This window comes from Onychomys torridus, chromosome 4 (assembly GCF_903995425.1).
Source record: "Onychomys torridus chromosome 4, mOncTor1.1, whole genome shotgun sequence".
Classification (NCBI taxonomy): Eukaryota; Metazoa; Chordata; class Mammalia; order Rodentia; family Cricetidae; genus Onychomys; species Onychomys torridus.
The window spans coordinates 123192619-123211563 of record NC_050446.1 but is presented as its reverse complement, the minus strand read 5'-3'; the positions used below and the strand labels follow the sequence as shown (position 1 = coordinate 123211563).

The 18945-nt window shown below is 39.4% G+C and overlaps 1 protein-coding gene across 12 annotated transcripts in view; it reads left to right on the top strand.

Moving 5' to 3' along the window:
• The window catches only part of Ralgapb (Ral GTPase activating protein non-catalytic subunit beta), a 90789-nt gene that overhangs the window by 50588 nt on the left and 21256 nt on the right, over positions 1 to 18945 (top strand). For all 12 annotated transcript variants that reach the window (XM_036183186.1, XM_036183184.1, XM_036183185.1 and 9 more), the window contains 6 exons: positions 275 to 426; positions 6146 to 6333; positions 8163 to 8269; positions 9483 to 9635; positions 10475 to 10684; positions 15230 to 15388. In XM_036183186.1, the coding sequence (XP_036039079.1) occupies positions 275 to 426; positions 6146 to 6333; positions 8163 to 8269; positions 9483 to 9635; positions 10475 to 10684; positions 15230 to 15388 (969 nt within the window). The remainder of the gene's footprint in view (positions 1 to 274; positions 427 to 6145; positions 6334 to 8162; positions 8270 to 9482; positions 9636 to 10474; positions 10685 to 15229; positions 15389 to 18945) is intronic.

Sequence of the window (18945 nt, the reverse complement as noted above, 5' to 3'; positions counted from 1 at the left end):
TTATTATATTATGGTACAAACATATCTGTTAAAGAGCATTAGAAATGAGCTCCGCCCCAAAACATAACCACTGTTATGGCTCCCATGTCTTCTCTTAAGTAATGTGTATAAAAATTGATTGGGGTTGGTGAGATGGCTCAGCAGGTGAAAGTGCTTGCCACCAAGTCTGATGATGTGGGTGCGATCACTGAGTCCCATATGGTATGGAGAAGAGAACCAACTCTCCAGAGTTGTTCTCATTTTAAAAACTCATTCTGTCTTTTCCTCCTTCTAGGATTGCCTTAAGGAAGTACTGGAGATTGTAGAACTGGGTATCTCAGGAAGCAAGTCCAAGAACAGTGAGCAAGAGGTCAAGTACAAAGGTGATAAAGAGCCAAACCCTGCATCCATGAGGGTGAAGGATGCTGCAGAAGCCACTTTAACATGGTATGGAAGCAGCTGTTGAAGACTGAGCTGTAACAGACAGGACAGCAGTGGTCTGTGTTGCTCTGTCTTCCTTGTCCAGCACAGAGTAATAGCCCCTGTAGGGTACTACATCTCCAAACACAAAATGGAATGAAATACTCTTTTTGTATTCATTCTTAGACCAACAAGAAACCAAAAAATTGGGATCTTTGTATTTCCATGCTGGCTGATAACTAACTCAGATCAGCTCATATTAGAGCCAGGCATTGTCTTGGAGCTACTTCTTCTCCTTCTTTGGTGGCTAAGCCTAGAGATGTCACGGCATCAGATCTGCTACCCAGTGCCAGTCTCTACTACATCTTTTATGTTCTATTCAGCTAAGATTGTTTTTATTTAAACTCCCTTGTCAAAGCTTGGTAATAGAATCATACTGATAAGTCCGATTCAGTTACTGAATGAATATTATCTGGTTGAGTAGGGAGATGAATAGAAACACGAAGTCCTTCAATATCAGGTGGATATAAATGCCCCCAAAGAAGAGATACAAATCAAATGGCAGGGACCTGGGAGGAAGAAGTGTGAGAACTTTGAGATAAAGTGAAAGCAAAGTAACATGCTTATGGAGCCACATTGACCCCGACTGAGAGGATGGGCAACATTTGAGCTGTGAGCAGTATTGCAGGCAATTAACAATGTATGTCACATGGGAACAAGGGGTGGTTTCTTTGAAAGAATGGCTGAAAGAGCTGAGAAAGTCCTTTGTACTTGGTGGATCGGGGCCTGGAAAGAGGACTGAGTTTGGGCCCATCTGCAGATTGAAGGGACTGAATAAGTAGAGATTGCATGGAGTCATAGATTATGTGGCTCATTCGAGGATGAATATGAATGAAAACCTAGGAAAACAGCCATAGGAAGGAAGAGTGTCAGGTTAGTAAGGGCTGGCTTGAAGATTTGTGTGTAAACCAGCTCTGCCTAAGATCCTGACATCTTTTGTGAGTGCAGTGTCCTTTCTTTGGGTTATATTCAGATTAGTTGGATTTGTTTCTGTTGTTCTTGGGTTTAGCTCATACTTTTCAGGATGCTTGCTTTTCTTTAGAACCGTGCACTCTGGTAACAGCTAGACTTTCCGTACCTATGTTGAGCTTTAACTAATAGCTAGAAAATTGATGAGGATAGCTATGACAGCATGTGTGTGTGTGCAGCACGTGGGCTCCGGAAGCCATGAAGTGCCAAATGTATCAGGAAGAGGAAGAAGGCTAGGAGATAAGCGGGGAGAATCTTGCTCACTAGGAGTTTTTGAGTTCTTTGTATTGCAAGAAGTTTGTTCCACTCTAGCCTGATTGTTCCTGTGAGAGCATAGTTACTGCTGGGGACTGGCTATGTGCCTGGGCTCTTTCTCCCTCAGACTATAGTTCTCTGAATGGCTCTGGTTTTATTTTATTTTTTTGCTGTTTTGTCTCTGTTACCAAGTCCGTCAGGATGTCTTTGGTTTCCACTCTTGAACAGTGCAGAGTTCCATCTTGGAGCATGTTCCCAACCAGTTTTTCTGTTCTCTCTCAGTTACTGCTTTTTGTCAGTATCACCATTGGTTGTTCTGGTCTGTTTTGACGTTTTTCGAGGCAGGGTTTCACTGTTTCTGGCTGTCGAAACTCACTATATAGACCAGGCTGGCCTCAAACTCAGAGATCCATCTGCTTTTGCCTCCTAAAGGCATGCTGTTACCATTGTTTTCAGTTGTTTTTTTCTCGGATTTGTCTCTGTCGTTCCTCATGAGACCAGCAGCAACTGGCATGTACCAAATAAACTCAGTATGACTGTGATAGTGTGGAACACAACACTACGTGAGACAGGCAGACAATGAGTGTACAGGTAGTGAAAAACATTGTCCTTCAGAAATCAGAATATCAGAAAGAGGTTTATACAATGAGCTAGATTTACCATGAGCATGGAATAGTATATGACGCTGCCTGAAATACACTTACCGTTGTAAGGACTTCCCACTGTCCCCTGAAGCCTTAGATAGTATTCTGTACTAGGTCACCTCACTTCTTGCATGGTTTCTGTTTCTAGTCTTTTAATTCTTCCTGTTTGTCTTACTCTCTGTGGTTAAACTCTTCTTCAACACTATTTCATCCTACTGTTTGAGTGATTAAAAACCTTGAGTAGATCTCTTGTTTTCTACAAAGTCTGAATTCTGGTGGAGGGCCAGGTATGATCTGATTGCTCCCACCACTGCTCCCTAGTACTCCCTTGCCATAGTTTGGACACTTGTAGTGGTGAACTGGGCGTGTTCATACCTGCTTATGCATCTCTCCTGTATTTCAGGCAGCGTCATATACTGTTCCATGCTCATGGTAAATCTAGCTCATTGTATAATCCTCTTTCTGTTACTCTGATTTCTGAAGGACAATGTTTTTCACTACCTGTACACTCATTGTCTGCCTGTCTCACGTAGTGTTGTGTTCCACACTATCACAGTCATACTGAGTTTATTTGGTACATGCCAGTCTGTCTTCAATAACATTCATAAAGTACATATTAACTTGTTGGGTTTCTAGACCATGGCATATTAAAGTATAAATTCAGAATTTGTGCTCTTAGAAGTCATTTCAGTGGTCCTGCTGCCTAAGATGCATTTATTAAAAGCTTAGCCTTCAATTTGGGTTTAGAGTCTAGCCCCTAAGATTTCCCACTTCGTTTTAATTGTTAAAAGCTTGATGTTCTATATCAAACTCTCATGTTAACTTGTTCTCATTGGTTCTTGTTCAGACTTTTGGTAGTAATTCTTTCTCCAGGCAGCAGCAGTATACAAAGATAATGTTTATGTTGCTCTGGTTCCTTTCTGCTAGTGCCTTCATGTGGTTTTCGTATTACATGGATTTGCATGCCTTTATCATACTGTCACTCAACTGGTATAGCTTTGAGCGTGTATCTCTCACAGATAGATCACTGAGTACAGTGTTCTACATGGGATCGGAATGTCTTCAGACTCCGTAGAACAGTGTATTTCATCAACCTCTGTTGGGAGACAGCAGCAAGACTTCAAACATTACGTTAACTGGACTCTTGGGTCTTTGCGTGTTTCCTTTTCTTCTGTGCTTGTTCTCATCCTGTGCCTGTTTGTTTGGGAACGCTGAAATTTCTTTTTGTAGGATATTCCACATTATCTGTAGTCTTAAAATCCTAACTCTAATTCTGATATATGATCTTTGCAGGTTAAGTTTTAGTCTGTTGTAGGGTTTTGGTTTTTTTTCTTAATTATTTTGCTTTCTTCCTTCCCTAAGATAGGGTCTCACTGTGTAGCCCTGGCTGTCCTGGAACTCACTCTGTAGACCAGGCTGGCCTTGAACTCTCAGAGTTCTCTTGCCTCTGCCTCCTGAGTGCTTGGATAAAGGTATGCACTTCCACAACCTGCTCTTTTAAAAAACAAAGCAAAACGTGTGCATGAGCATGTGGGTGTTGGAAGACAACTTTTGAGAGTCTTTTTCTCCTTTTCATGTGAGTTTTAGGAAATCCAACTCTGGTTGTTGGGATTGATAGCAATAGTCTTTGCCCACTGAGTCATCCTACTGGTACTTCCTTGTTTTTGAGGCTGATTCTTACTTTTTAGCCCAGGCTGGCCTCAAATTCATGGCAATCCTCCTGTCTCAGCTTCCTAGATGTTGGTATTACAGGCATGAACAAACATTTTGAGCTTGTTTTCTATGTTCTTGTCAGAACACTGCTTATAGAAAGCAGAGGTTGAACCTCAGAGTATATTAGCAGAGACTCCTTCAGGTTCACAAGGATTTTTAATCTTTATTTACAGGTTTATCATGACACAGTCAAGTACTTGTCTTAATTTTAGAGATGTTTACTCCAATGACTCCAGTAGACTCCAGTCTACTCACTTCTGGGAAGAGAAGAATGTGGTGAGGCTGGAAATGATTTCATCTAGTTGGCCTAACCTCTTCCAGAAGCCTGTTTGATAACATCCTAGATCTTAGATGGAACAAGACAACAAGCTTACCAGGCCTGTGTGCTTTGTGGCATCTCTCTCTGTTCTCAGTGCTAGTCTCCTGGGCTGGCTCCTGTTTTCTACAGTCATTAGAATACTGAACTTACTGAGTCCCTCACTCCTTGAGTTATTGCAGTCCTGCACTGCGAGGAAGCCATCTGCTGGGCAACAGTGCCTTCCATCATCAGAGAGCTTAGAGAGCTGAAGAGTGGTGGATAAATGGTGTCGAGGGCTGTGGAGATGACTCACTGTGTAAGAGCACTTGCTGTACAAGCCTGAGTGCCTGGCTTCAGAGCTCCTGTACCCATGTGAAAAACTAGACATGGCTGTCTGTGTTCGTACCTGGAATCTCAGTGCTAGAAGGGAAGGCAGGTAGAGGAGGATCACTGGAGTTTATTGGCTGCTAGCCTGGTTCCACATTCATCAAGAAACATTATCTCCAGAGATTAAGGTAGAAAATGATAGAACAGGACATTTCTTGCCCTCCACATATGCACCCCCCATGTATGCATGCAACACATATGCAGCACACATTCATGTATGTACATATAAACACAATGTGTTGAGAAATAGTTTTCTGTATGAGATGCACGTGAAAGGCCATGTTGATATTACATGGTAAAAATCTGTTAAATTTAGAATGCTTTTTCTTTGAGCATCAATTTCTTATTATAATGAGGGTAATAAAAAATGGAAATAATGATGGTACCTATTTCATATGGTTACTATGAAACTATATGATAAAATGTATATAAAGTGCCTAGAACAGTACTTGACACAAAGAGCTAGATGAGTTATTAAATTCATTGCTTATATGCATAAATCTTTATTCCCTTTCTGTGTGTGCATAAGTGTATACACACCTTGTATACACATGCAAACATTGCTGAATGGTAAGTCTTGATCAGTGGAACTCTGCTTTATAAAGTATTTGTATCATAGATTTCTTTATGACAGTTTTGAGATTTAACTGTTAGTGCCTCAGATTCCTTACTTGAAATGAGAATCTATCTAGTCCTGGACATGCAGGAAGAAGGCAGCATGCCCTGGGATTTAGCCTCTTAACAATCACTTAGCTCTTTGGAACTTTAAGTTTCCTTACCTGAAATGTGATGGGGTCTGGCTGATCTTTTTGTCCTTTTCTAGGCCTAAGATACTTTGGCTATCATAATCCCGAAACCTGGAGCACACAAGCAGAGTTTTAAATGTGTCTTTAGGAGCTTCCTGATTTGGAGTTATAGTTAGTCATATTTCCTGGGTAAAAGAAATTTGCTTTCAGTTTTTTGTTGGGACAAAGCAGGACTGGGCAGGCAGAAGAACAAAACTGCTGGACAATAGAGGCAGTTGCAGCACAATGCTCAAGCTGACTTGACCCTGAGTGTTCTTTCTAGTGGGAGGGAACTGGGACCTAGGAACCTTGCACTAAACAGGTGTTGGATGTAGCCTGTCCCAAGAAGAAGAGTGGTCCTTAGTGAGGCATCCATTGTTGAGGGCAGTTCCTAGGACAGTTGAAAGCTGTGGCTATTGTTACCCAGCATCTGGGAAAGTGGCCTTTCATTCTTGGGGTACAGATTCCACTCAGCATGCCAGGGAATTTTTTTGCCATAGGGAATAAATCTGACCTGTGAACAGGAAGCATAGCTGTGTTTACTTAATTCAGAGGAGCAGAAGGATACATAGATCCAAGAGGTAAAGTTGGAGTTTTCCTTGGGAATTAATTGTTCTTTATTCCATTCTCCGTAGTATCATGCAGTTGCTTGGCGCATTTCCTTCACCCAGTGGTCCTGCCTCTCCTTGTAGTCTGGTGAATGAGACCACTCTGATCAAATACTCCAGGCTGCCAACCATAAACAAGCATAGTTTCCGGTACTTTGTCTTGGATAACAGTGTCATCCTGGCAATGCTGGAGCAACCGCTTGGAAATGAGCAGAGTAAGTTGGAGCACTCTTGGTTCTCTCTACTGCTCAGGTAGTGTGTGCTCAGTTCTCTCAGGGAAGCCAAGACTGTGACTTCCAGATAACTGTTTGTCAGAAAGACTTGAAGCTATAGGATAACATCACTAGAGAAACAGAGGTCAAAAAATAGTCTGTGCAAATGAAGTAGAACTGTTTAAAGATTCTTTTTGTGTGATTGAAATAGCAAAGTGTCTCAAACTTTTATGTAAAGTTTACCTTAGTGAGATATTTTATTTTTACTGTTTATAAAAATCATTGCCATTCTGTCTTTCCTTGTGAACCTTGGATCCTGCCCCTCTGTCCCTTTCCCTTCACCCATCATTGTTCTGTTTCGGTTACTACTACCCACACAAGCTAGAAAGTTGAGAAGTCATCTTTGCTTCCTCCTCCTGTTCCTTCCTCATATCATTAGTCTTAGTGTCTCTACTGCCCCAGTGACTCTTGAATCTTCCCTCTGGATTCCTTCCAATACATCTAAATGCAAGGCCTTATTAATTTCTTACATTGATTTGTTACATTTTCTTTCTACCTGGTGTGATACCCCATTTGCAGTTCAAAATCTGCTTGCCCTACCACTGCTCTCCTTGCACCATAGTGTTCATCCTTAAGCATGTAGATGTGATCTGCTGAAAAACCTTCAGTGATTGTTCATTGACAGGACACGCACTATCCCACAGTTAGGAGGCTCACAGAGGGCATGTGATTTGCTTAGGGTAACTTGAGAAGTATATAACTAGGATTCAAATTCAGGTTTTCCAAACAATGCTATTTTCTGTTGTTGTCCCACCACAGTAGGACTTCCTCAGTGACTAAAGCCACATGCAAAGATAAGCAGAGTCTTTGAGTGCTGTACAGCTTCTGTTGACTATAAGCAGGATGTCATAATTCTACAAAGAGAGAGACCTAACTGATTACAATAGAAGGATACTATTTCCATCATGTTATGGTTAAGTTTAGTGACGATAATATGAAATAGAATGGCACTATTCATCACTGTCAGTTCTACCTTCTTTACCCCAAGCTTAGGCTTGCCTGGCTTTCTCTCCCTGCTGCCTTCTTTTCATTATTCCACCACCCTCCTACCCCTAAGCCATCTGCTGAACAGCCTGCAAAATCCTTTCAAATCCTTCAAATCCCTTTAAGCTTCTGAGTTCTCTTGCAAGTTTTTTTTAGGATTGCCTTACTCTTATTCCAAGTAATTTTACTGCATAGGTACTCTACAAAAAAAAAATAATAATAATAAAATAATAATAATAATAAAATAAAATAAAAAATTAACAATTTTATACAATTAAGAACATTCTGTTTATTGAAATAGTTAATCACAGAAGAAATGAAAGAGTTTGACCCATTTTTATTTCCCATAACTGAGACAAAGAAAGGAAAGTAAAAGGATCCTGAATTTTTACATGTCTCCATCCCTAAACTTCTGCTGGGAGGAAACAGTGTCTCCCTGTAGTTGCAGGACCCCAATCAGTGAGCAAATGTATGTCAACACTGCACATAACCAGCCTGTTTTCTTTCATCAAAGTTCTCTTCAACACTGGAAGTTTAAGAGTGTTTGCCATGATAGATACCATTTCACCAAAACATGTGTAGAGGTATGTGAGGATGTTAGGAAAGTTAAAATAAAGTGGTTGGTACAGAGCGGGATAGTAGTACTCGTGGAACTTTGCTGTGGCATTGCAGTTTAGGAGGCACTGTGCTAGGGCTTTGATCATGAAATGTTCTACAGGTGATAGCAGGTTATGTATTAAATGGTTGTTATCTGAAGTAAAAATTTTTACACATCCATTTTATTCTAGATGATTTTTTCCCCTCTGTCACTGTGCTGGTCCGGGGAATGTCAGGAAGACTTGCTTGGGCTCAGCAGCTTTGCCTTTTACCCAGAGGAGCAAAAGCAAATCAGAAGGTACATCAGAAGTTACAGTGTGTGCAAGAGTACATATACATGAGTGCATTTGATTGTGTGTGTGTGTGCATCCGTGTGTGGGAGTGATTTAAAGGCTAAATAACAGACCAACAATAAGTCAAAGGTTACATGTTTCTTATCCCTAGCGAGGTCCTCTGTCAATGAATTTACTTAAGAATCATCTTAGGAACCTAGACTTCCAGGACTACTTAACTCCTTACAGGTACCTGTAAGTCAAGGGTAGTTTTCCAAAGTTTTCCTGGTGATGCTGATGCTCAATTAGGAATAAGGACTACTATTCTAAACAGTGGTCCCAGGCATTTCTTTGCAGCTTTAAAAGTCAGATGCACATCATATATGGGGAAAATTTGAGAGGTCTAACATGTAGGACTTAGTTTCACATTGTTTTGCATGATTCACTTTGTATAATTGCTACTATGCTATACAATTTACTGCAATATTTCATAGTATTTAAAATTATGTGGCTATTTTCTGCTTGTTGGAAAGTTCAGATAAGAAAAGAAATGTTAAAACACTTGTAGTCACTTTTCCGTGAGAGCTAGCCATAGTTTGATAGTTCATGTTTTACTGAGTTTCCTTCAAATCACTTTTCTTTCTGTATAAAATGAACAGCTTAAAGAAATAAGCATTTGGTATACTGCTTTTTAAATTATTACTTTTTTTTTTTTTTTTTTTTTTTTTGAGGGGTTGGGGTGTTGTTCGAGACAGGGTTTCTCTGTCTAACAGCCCTGGCTGTCCTGGAACTTGCTTTGTAGACCAGGCTGGTCTCAAACTCACAGAGATCTGCCTGCCTCTGCCTCCTAAGTGCTGGGATTAAAGGCATGTGCCACCACTCCAGGCTGGAAGTTTGAGTCTTAAAACTCTGTACTGCCTTAGTCGTTAACTTAGAATTGAATGTGGATGACTGAGGCCTGGGCACTAGAGGTCTGCAAGCTATTTATTAGTCATGAAATCTATAAATTGACAAACATTTTTAGAAAAATGAAATTCAGTACATAGTATATAGGTTTCTTACTTGTACCATTAGTACAGCATGTGCAGATTCTTGCTGAGCATTGGTGATATGCCTGCTTAGGAAAATAGATGCATTAAAGCAGACCAGCGACATGAACCAGGACTAGAAGATACATCATCACAGGTAGTTATTGGATGATGTGTAATACCCATAATGTCATTTGTGTTATTTTAACAGCTTTTTGTGCCAGAACCTCGTCCAGTTCCTAAAAATGATGTTGGATTTAAATATTCTGTGAAACATCGACCATTTCCTGAAGAGGTGGACAAGATTCCTTTTGTAAAAGCAGATTTGAGCATTCCAGATTTACATGAAATTGTCACTGAAGAAGTAAGACAAGTTACTGTTAGCTCTTTCTAAAAGGATAAATGTAAACATTTTTAGATGGTATATGTGGTGAGGCATTGCCTTTAGTGTTAGGGAGGAGAGGAAGAAGACTACTTGAGTCTCTGTCATCTGGACCTTGACATGTCAGAGGATGGATGTGTAGATTTGGGCAGTTGATAAGAACTAAACATCTTTTAGAGATAGGGTCCTTGGCTGCCTAGGCTGTTTACAATAGGTTTCAGTAGTATATGATAACATGGCCAAACTCTGGTAGTAAAGGCATACATTTGGATAGTACAGGAAGTGTGGTTGGGATTGAAGAGAAATACAACCCTTGAAAGTGGCTCACATCTGAGACCCAGAAGCATTTGCTCATGTGTGATCTAAGTAGTTAAGGTTGAGGTGGTTGCATAATTAAGCCAGTTTGTTTAGAAGTATCTTCACATATTAGGGGGTGAAACTTTAAAGTAGGATTGATCAAAAGGTAAGGAATCATATGGGTAAGTTTAAAACCCAAGGATAGATACTGCTGGGTGCAGATAACCATTCAGGCTCCAGTGAGAAAACAACTCTGCCCCTCCAAGAGCAGAGTTTTAGTGTCTTTAACAGCCAGGAGATGAAGAAGCAATTGGTTGGGGTCTGGGGAAGAATTTTCGGATATAGATCTAACTTTGAACCATGTTTGTTTAATTCTGTGCTCTATGTTTAACTGAAACATAATGTTGACCAATAAAACTTAGCGTTTTCTTTGTTGTGTTTTACTTTGTTTTTGTTTTAAAATTAAAAGAAACTTACTTCATTGTAAGGGAATCCTTTAAAAATATCGGACTTCTTTCTTTCAGTTAGAAGAGAGGCATGAAAAATTAAGAAGTGGTATGGCCCAGCAGATTGCTTATGAAATACACCTGGAACAGCAGAGCGAGGGAGAATTGCAGAAGAGAAGCTTCCCTGACCCTGTTACGGATTGTAAGCCTCCACCTCCTGCCCAGGAATTCCAGACAGCCCGCCTTTTCCTTTCTCACTTTGGATTTTTGTCCTTAGAGGCATTAAAGGTAATTTTTAGGAAATTCTATGAATAAATGTATTCACAAATTAACCATCGAGCTGTAATACTTTTATCAAAATGAAGAATGGTTTAAAACAAGTGAACAAACAAAAAAACCCAGCTTACACTTATTCTGCATGAAAGTCAGTGGAGTTCTGTGCTGCTGTTGTGGGTTCAGTATGGGCTCCAGGACAGGGCACCTGTGAAGGGACTGCTTCAGTGATAAGTCCAGCTCCGAATTGGCTCTTTCATGGTACTCTTTAAAAGAATGAAGTTAATTCTGTAGTACTCTAAAATTTTCATCTGTTAATTTAATATGTCTGGTCTTTGGTTTATAGTTCTAAGGATTGAATACAGGGTCGTGCACATGCTAGGCAAACACCCTGCCAGTGAGTTACACCCTCAGCCCCAATTTTGTACTATTGTAACACAAGCCATATTTATATGTTATATAGTTGGTAAGATTAGCTAATCATGGTGGCTTGTGCTTATCATGTGGAGACAAAAGTTCAAGACCAGCCTGGGCTACATAGTGAGAGCCTGTTTTTAAAGAAAATTCAAATAGACTGGGGCTGTATGCCCTAGTACTGTAGATAGGTAGGTAGACAAAACTTACCTGAAAAGTGCATCTGACCTGGCCATAGGTCATTTAATTTTTTTTAGGAAAGCAGAAAGACATTGGTGTTCGATTTTGATTTAGCATGTAGAGAGAATATATTTTATAATGTAGAAAATAGTTTGAGATGTATGTGGTAAACATAAAACCTCTTAAAATGGAAAAGGAAAGAACCATGATGGCACACGCCTTGAATCTTCCTAGTGTTTGAGAGGCAGAAGCAGGTAGCTTAATCTCTTAGAGGCCAGCCTGATCTACAAAGTGGGTTTCAAACCAGTTTATAGTGTGACCATCTTCAAATAAATTAAATAAATGCACAATAAATGATCAGTTAGTACAAAACAATTGATACAGAAGTAAATAAGGAAGGTACAAAACAAAGATCCAGCCTACAAATGATTAGTGATCTTCCTAGTGGAGTAAATTATCATAGTAGAAGCAGTAAATCAAAATATTTAGGATGAAAATTATTAAATCCTTCAATAGCCTTGTTCCTGAGAGTATAGTTGTTCTATTCATGTTAATATTTTAGAATATTTAAGGTTTTAAAAAAATAATGTTCATTAAAAATTTTTCTACCAGAGTTTATTCTTATGAATCTTAGCATATTTCTAATAATTTAAATAAGATATTAGATACTTTAAAAAGCAACTGCAAACCAATTTTATGAATATATATACAAAAGTATTAGAATACTAATTGAATTATGAGTCAGTAGCATGTGAAATGAATTCTCTTACAGTGTAGTATGATTTGTCAAAGGATGTAAGGAGAATTGATTATTGGGAAATATTAGTAAAACTACTAAGAAAATAATTTGACTCCATCAAACAATAAAGTAAATCAAGATCTTTTTTTGGTTTTTTTGAGACAGGGTTTCTTCTATGTAGCTTCGCGCCTTTCCTGGAACTCACTTGGTAGCCCAGGCTGGCCTCGAACTCACAGAGATCCACCTGGCTCTGCCTCCCAAGTGCTGGGATTAAAGGCGTGCGCCACCACCGCCCGGCTAAATCAAGATCTTGTAGAACAATATTGGTCTGATCTTAAAATTACCCCCAAATTTATGTGTAGTATGGGTCCATACCTTAAAGGTCTTTGAAGTGTCAGTCCCTCTAACAAGTTAGAGGTACCTTTTATAAAAATAAGGTAATTTGTACCTTGACCGTATGGCAATATATAACAATGAGAAATTTTCAGACAGTGAATTTTTTAACTTTTGCCCTAAAGTAATTGTTGATAAATGTTGAGGAAGATTTCCCCCTGTGGAAACATCTTACACTACAATGGGAAAATGAAGAAATAAAAATGAAAATAAACTACATAAGAGATTTCATTAGAAAGGAGACAGTTTGAAGGGAGTATGACTTCTTAACTAGGTAACCATCATTAAAATATTTAAAATAAATGTGTTAAGAAATTAATGGCTATTTGTAAGATCCACCTCAAAGTACAATGTAATTGATGAATTCTTAATGTCCTATCTGGGAGAGGTGCATGTGCAAAGGCCTGTGCAAACAGTTTGATCCTGGATCCTACAGGGGTAGTAGAAAGCTGACCCCCAAAAGTTCTTTTTTGACTGTCACATAGGTGCATGCATACACTTTACAAAATAAAAAAAATAAAAATAAAAATTTTAACTTCATTGTGAAGTTAGGTGTGGCAGTGTACACTTTTAATTCTAGCGCTTTGGAGGCAAGGGCAGGCAGATTTCTGTGAGTTTGTGGCCAGCCTGGTCTACATGGTTCAGTCCTAGTTGAGGCTACATAGTGAGATCCTGTTTCAAAAATAAACAACAAAACAAATACACACACAACCCAAGGAATGTGAAAATACTCCATCTGCAACTGAAATACTAACACAAAATACATTTACCTTAAAAAAAAATAAAAAAAACTTTGTGCAAGAGCTACAGGAAGAAACTTAACAGAAAAACACAGGTATGTGAACACTGCTCACATGGTGTCTACAGCATGCCAACACCCACAGATCCTCATCTACAATTTCAAAGTAAAAGGAAAACTGGGAGGTCTGACTATATATATATATTTTAGCTTTATTGTTTAAAATTTTATTTATTTCATGAACATTAATGTTTTGCCTATATGTATGTCTGTGTGAGGGTGTCAGGTCCCCTGGAACTGGATGTATAGATAGTTGAGCTGCCATGTGGGTGCTAGGAATTGAACCAGGATCCTTTGGAAGAGTAGTTGGTGATCTTAACCTCGGAGCCATCTTCTCCAGCCCTCTGATTATATTTCAAGAAAATTCATTGAGTGGCAAAAATCTGAGTACACTTTTAATCCCAGCACTTGGGAAGCAGAGGTAGGTGGATCTCTGAGATCAAGGCCACCTTAGAGAGACCCAGACTAGGCAAGGACACATCATAAGACCTCATCCCTAAAAATCAAAATGAAAAAAATCTGCCTTGAATTGGCGTGGAACTGTTTGTAATCTTCTACTACTACTTGTCTTCCATTTATATCAGGAAGATAAAATCTGTGGTCAGTGTTTCCCAACCCTTAAGTATCATATTAACAGATCAAGCTCAGAACCTCTACTGTGTGAAAAAGAGTAATTCTTACTTCCCCTGGGACTGGCTTTTCTAAAATAACAACAAAGTCATAAACTGTGAGTAAAACTTTGTTTTGTTAAAATTTTGTTTTGCAAGATCAAAGAAGATAAGGGATTAGAAGAAAAATGAAACAAAAATGAATTTTGAAAGTTAATGGATTTTGTATTTTTCAAGAACTTTTAGGTTCTTGAAATATCATAGGTTTTGTGTGTGTATGCATGTATTGGCATGTGCATGCTATCATGTGCAGAGTCCCCATTGCCACCACAGATCCCTGTATGCACTGGTCTCTGCTATTTTCTGTGTTGTTTTGCCTGTTCTAGAATGGCATATCGTTGGAATCCTGTAAATGCAGTCTCAGACTGTTATTTTTCCACTCACTTACCAACAATGCATTTAAAATTCTTCCATGTCTTTTTAGGATTTATTATGCATTTATTTTCATTAATAAGCAAGTTTGTTTATTCACCTATTGAAAAACATCTTGGCTGCTTGTATATGTTGGCAGTTATGAATAAAGCTGCTATAAAATTCATGTCCATCATTTTCTGTGGTTAAGCTTTTCTCTCATTGGGGAAAAAATACCAAGCTATGCAGTTGCTACATTGTATTTAAGACAGTATGTTGGCAAGAAACTGTCACTTATTATCTTCCAAAGTAACTGTAGTGTTGCATCTCTGTGAGCAATGGATGAGTTTTTAAAATACATTTTAGAAAGCTCTAGAGGGCCTGGAGAGAGATGGCTCAGCTTTTAAGAGCACTGGCTACTCTTACAGAGGACACAGATAGGAATGCCCAGCACCCACATGGCTACAAACAACCATCTGCTAACAACTCCAGTCTCAAGAGTATCCTATGCCCTCTTCTGGCCTCATGGGCACCAGGCACACATGTGGTGCACATACATATATGCAGGCAAAACAACACATGTAAAATAATTTAATCTAAAAAAATTTTTTTTTTACATTTTGTAAAGTATTATCTTCTAGATAACAGGCTCTCAAATTATATTCACACTGTAATGTCAGTTATCTGAAGCAAATAAAAATACCTTGAAGTATAAACACATTAAGTAGTTTCTTTAGGATCATGATTATACCCCTGCTACATTTATTTATTGATTGATTGATTGATTGATTGATTGATTTGAATGAGAAAAGATGGGTATGATGACAAACATCTGTAATCCTAGTACTTGAGAGGCTGAAGCAAGAGTGCCAGTTCAAGGACATCCAAGGCTACAAAGAGAGTTGGAGGCTACCCTGGCTGCCAAGCTATACTGAGGCACTCTACTAGAATGGAAACTAAATGCTGCTTTATGATTGGAGTAATGTGATAACAATTGCTCCTCTTTTGTGTAACAGGAACCTGCAAATAGTCGTCTACCTCCTCACCTCATTGCACTCGATTCTACCATACCTGGGTTTTTTGATGACATTGGGTATCTGGATCTCTTGCCATGTCGTCCTTTTGACACAGTTTTTATTTTCTACATGAAACCAGGTCAGAAAACAAACCAAGAGGTAAGAACTCTAAATTTCCCCCCTCATCTGTGTTATAAACATACAAGACTTTTATGTCAGCAGTTTGTACTTGACATGAGAATTTTCTATTCTGTGCTCAAGACTTGTTTCATCTAAAAACTGAACACTCGTGATTCTGAAGCCTAGTGTCCTGAGCCTTTCCACCCTCCAGAAGCATGGCTAGGTAGGAGTCAGTCCTTTTCCTTAAGGAATTCATACTCCTAGGCAAAGGAAACGAAAACATCTGAAGGTTAGCCACAGGGAGCCAGAGCGAGGCCCGAAGCTTCAGAGTAGGACAGCAGCCTTAAACACTTCCTGACCATCTTCCCTGGGGCTCCTGCCAGGTAGAAGTGAGCAACAGGCTTTCTCCTTACAGGTAACTTCACACTGAGCTATTTCAGCTGAGGTAAAGCATAAAACATGATGAAGGAAGACACAGTTGGATGTGGGTTACAGAAAAGACTATGAAGGTGAAGAAGGGATGTGTAATGTAGGTGACCGTTGAGTCAGAGGAATGGCAGGGGATCTGAAGTTTCTGTTGGAAGCAAGTAGTGAGACAGGCTAGACGGTGGCTGTGACGAGAAGAGGGTCAAAGGAAGATTAGTTAGGGTGCTGTGATCGAAGGATTGGAATTGCAGTATCATTAACCTAAGTCATTAAATTGTATTAATACATTAATAAATTATTAATGTAAATTAATAATACCTGTAGAAATTGACCAGCATTACAGAGTGTTTCCATAAGAAGCACTGTCTCAAATTGTGCATTAGTGAGCTGCTAAAGAGTTCATGAGAAAGTTCTTTTCATCCTCTTACTGACTCAGCACACACTCATTAAGTTTCTGCTTTCTGGTAGGCTCCAGGGTTACTGGTAAACAGAAGCCATGAAGGAGGCCATAGACTTATCTAAGGGAAGGCAGACACTGAAGAAGCACTCATAGTTTAGCAGGTTAGCAGGGGTGTAATATTGTGCCTTAGAAGCCTGAGAGACCTAGCCTGATTTTAAGGTCTGAGACAAGACCATTTCAGCATTTTCTGAATATACACTGACCACAGCATAAATTCTCCAGAGGTAAAGAATATTTGCATCTTTATGAAATTCATCATGGTGCCAATATGCTTGGAGCTTTTGAGAAGGGAGGATGGTGGCAACAAGCAATGAGACTTTGTGTTAATTTGTTAGAACCCCAGTAAATTGGATTAGTAAGACTAGGGTGTTGCTCACATGAAAGTATGAGGTAATTCTTCTCCTGCCTATAAAAGACATAGGCCCTGAGGCACTTCCTAATCCCTTTTAGTTTCCTTGAGCTTCTGGGAACTGTAGGTGATCAGGAAACAGTGAAGGTTTCTGGAGACTTCTTAAGAATATCTGAAACCTTTCTCTTCCTAGTCAGTGGAGATTAATTTCTGGATGCTAGCAGGTAAGCTGCAAGATATATTTGAATCACTTACTGCTTCTTGACTAAATTTCCTAAGTTACTTATTTACAGACTTCACATCTAGCCAGGCTACAGTGTAAGGTCAAAACTTCAAAGAAACCTGGTTATATAGTGAGACCCTGTTTCCTGATACCAAAGGAGGGGCTAGTGAGATGGAGTCTTGGATATAGGAGCTTACTGCTAACCAAGTCTAGTGGTCTTGAGTTGGATCCCTAGACCTACAGGAAAGAGAAAGTGACTCCCAGAATTGTGTTCTGACCTTCACATGCTTGCTGTGGCAATTTGCACACTTGCACTTTCTCTCACTCTCTTTTGCTCTCTGGCTCTCTGACACAATAAATAAATAAGTTAATGTCAAAAAAAATTGAGAGCTATGGGTGAATAAAACAAATATAGAGATTAATTCTGTGTACAAAAGATAATTGTGGCAGTGACATACAATAGACTGAGATGTAATGGCTATAACTTCTCTGGGTTTTTGTTGTTGTTTTTTGTTTTTTTGTTGTTGTTGTTGTTGTTTTTTGCTTTTCCATGTGTGTGAGCATAGTGTTGCCATCAATTAGTATTGTATAAATGACTAGAGATTTATGGATGAGCTGCTTTAGTTATCTGTAAAGAGCCTTTAAATAAGGCAGTTTTAGGATCTTGCTTTTGCTAACTTTGTAGGCCTAGGGCAAGCCAACAGAGTTATTTTTAGATAATTCTCCAAATGGTTTTGGCACATTCTCCCTGTTTTCTTCTCATTTTTAATTTGGAAAAGAATCCCTTTTTCTCTACTTTTAGAACAGAACGCTTAAGAGCAGCTGTTTGTTTATTGTGAGAGCTGCCTAGTGTATTTCAGACCATTGAGCAGCGTCTTTGGCTGTGGATCCCAGCATTGGTCTATCACTGTGTCTTAGTTTCTTTTCCATTTACTGTGATAAAATACTCTGACAGAAATAATGTGAGGGGAAAGGGCTTATTTAGCTCATAGTTGCAGGTCCATTGTGTAAGGAAGTCAGACAGGCTACAAGGGGCTGTCACATCTCACCCATACTCAGGAACCAGCAATGAATGCATGCAGGCTTGTATTCTTTCTCCTTTACATCAGTCCAGAATTGAGCTCATGAATGGAACCTCCTGCATTCAAGGTGGGTCTTCCCACCTCAGTTAACCCAATTAAGAAAATACTTTGTTGGTGGTGTTGATGCACACCTTTAATCCCAGCACTCTGGAGGCAGAAGCAGGTGAATCTCTGGTAGTTCAAAGCCAGCCTGGTTTACATAATGAGTTCCAGGATAGCCAGGGCTATCTAGTGAAACCCCATCCCACAAACAAACAAACAAACAAATAAATAAAAGCCCTTATAGGCATGCCCATAGACCACCTTAATCTAGACAGTTCTTCATTGAGATTCTCTTCCCAAGCCATTAATCCCAGCACTCGGGAGGCAGAGGCAGGGCAGGCCTGGTCTACAGGGTAGTTCCCGGATAGCCAAGACTGAGAGAGATTCTCTTCCCAGATTTTGTCAAGTTGATAATTAACACCGTCATACTGTGACAGCCAAACATGTCTCTAGGCTTACCATTGTCATTTTGACCTCCAGGTGAGAATGACTATTTTAATTTTTTCTCATGGTTTCCTGTCTATTTATTTGTGTACATGTGCCCATCCACATGCCGTGGTATGTAGATGGCTGTCAGAGGCCAACTTGTGGGACTTAGTTCTCTCCTTCCATTATGTGGGTTTCTGGGATCAAAGTCAGGTCATCAGGCTTATTAACAAGCTCCGTTACACACTGAGCCATTTTGCCAGCCTCAAAATCTGTTGAGAATGAGGGTTTCCCCTGTCTGTGGCCAGTAGGAGAGGGACCCTCCTGATTACTTTGTTTTCCTGTACTGCCTGTCTTCCCTTCTTTGGACTAAGGAAACGGCATTTTCATATTCATTTATTAGGTATACCTAATCTTTACTGAATTTGTAGGAGACTTGTAGTTTTATTCTGTTTGTCAAGGCTGTTACTGTTAGCATTTAGGCATCTTCTGTCCTACCCTTAGGGTCCTGACAGGATATGTCCTCAGCTGCAGCTACTAAGAGCACCCCTGTGTGTATTAGTTACACTTCCTTATAAAAGGAAGGCC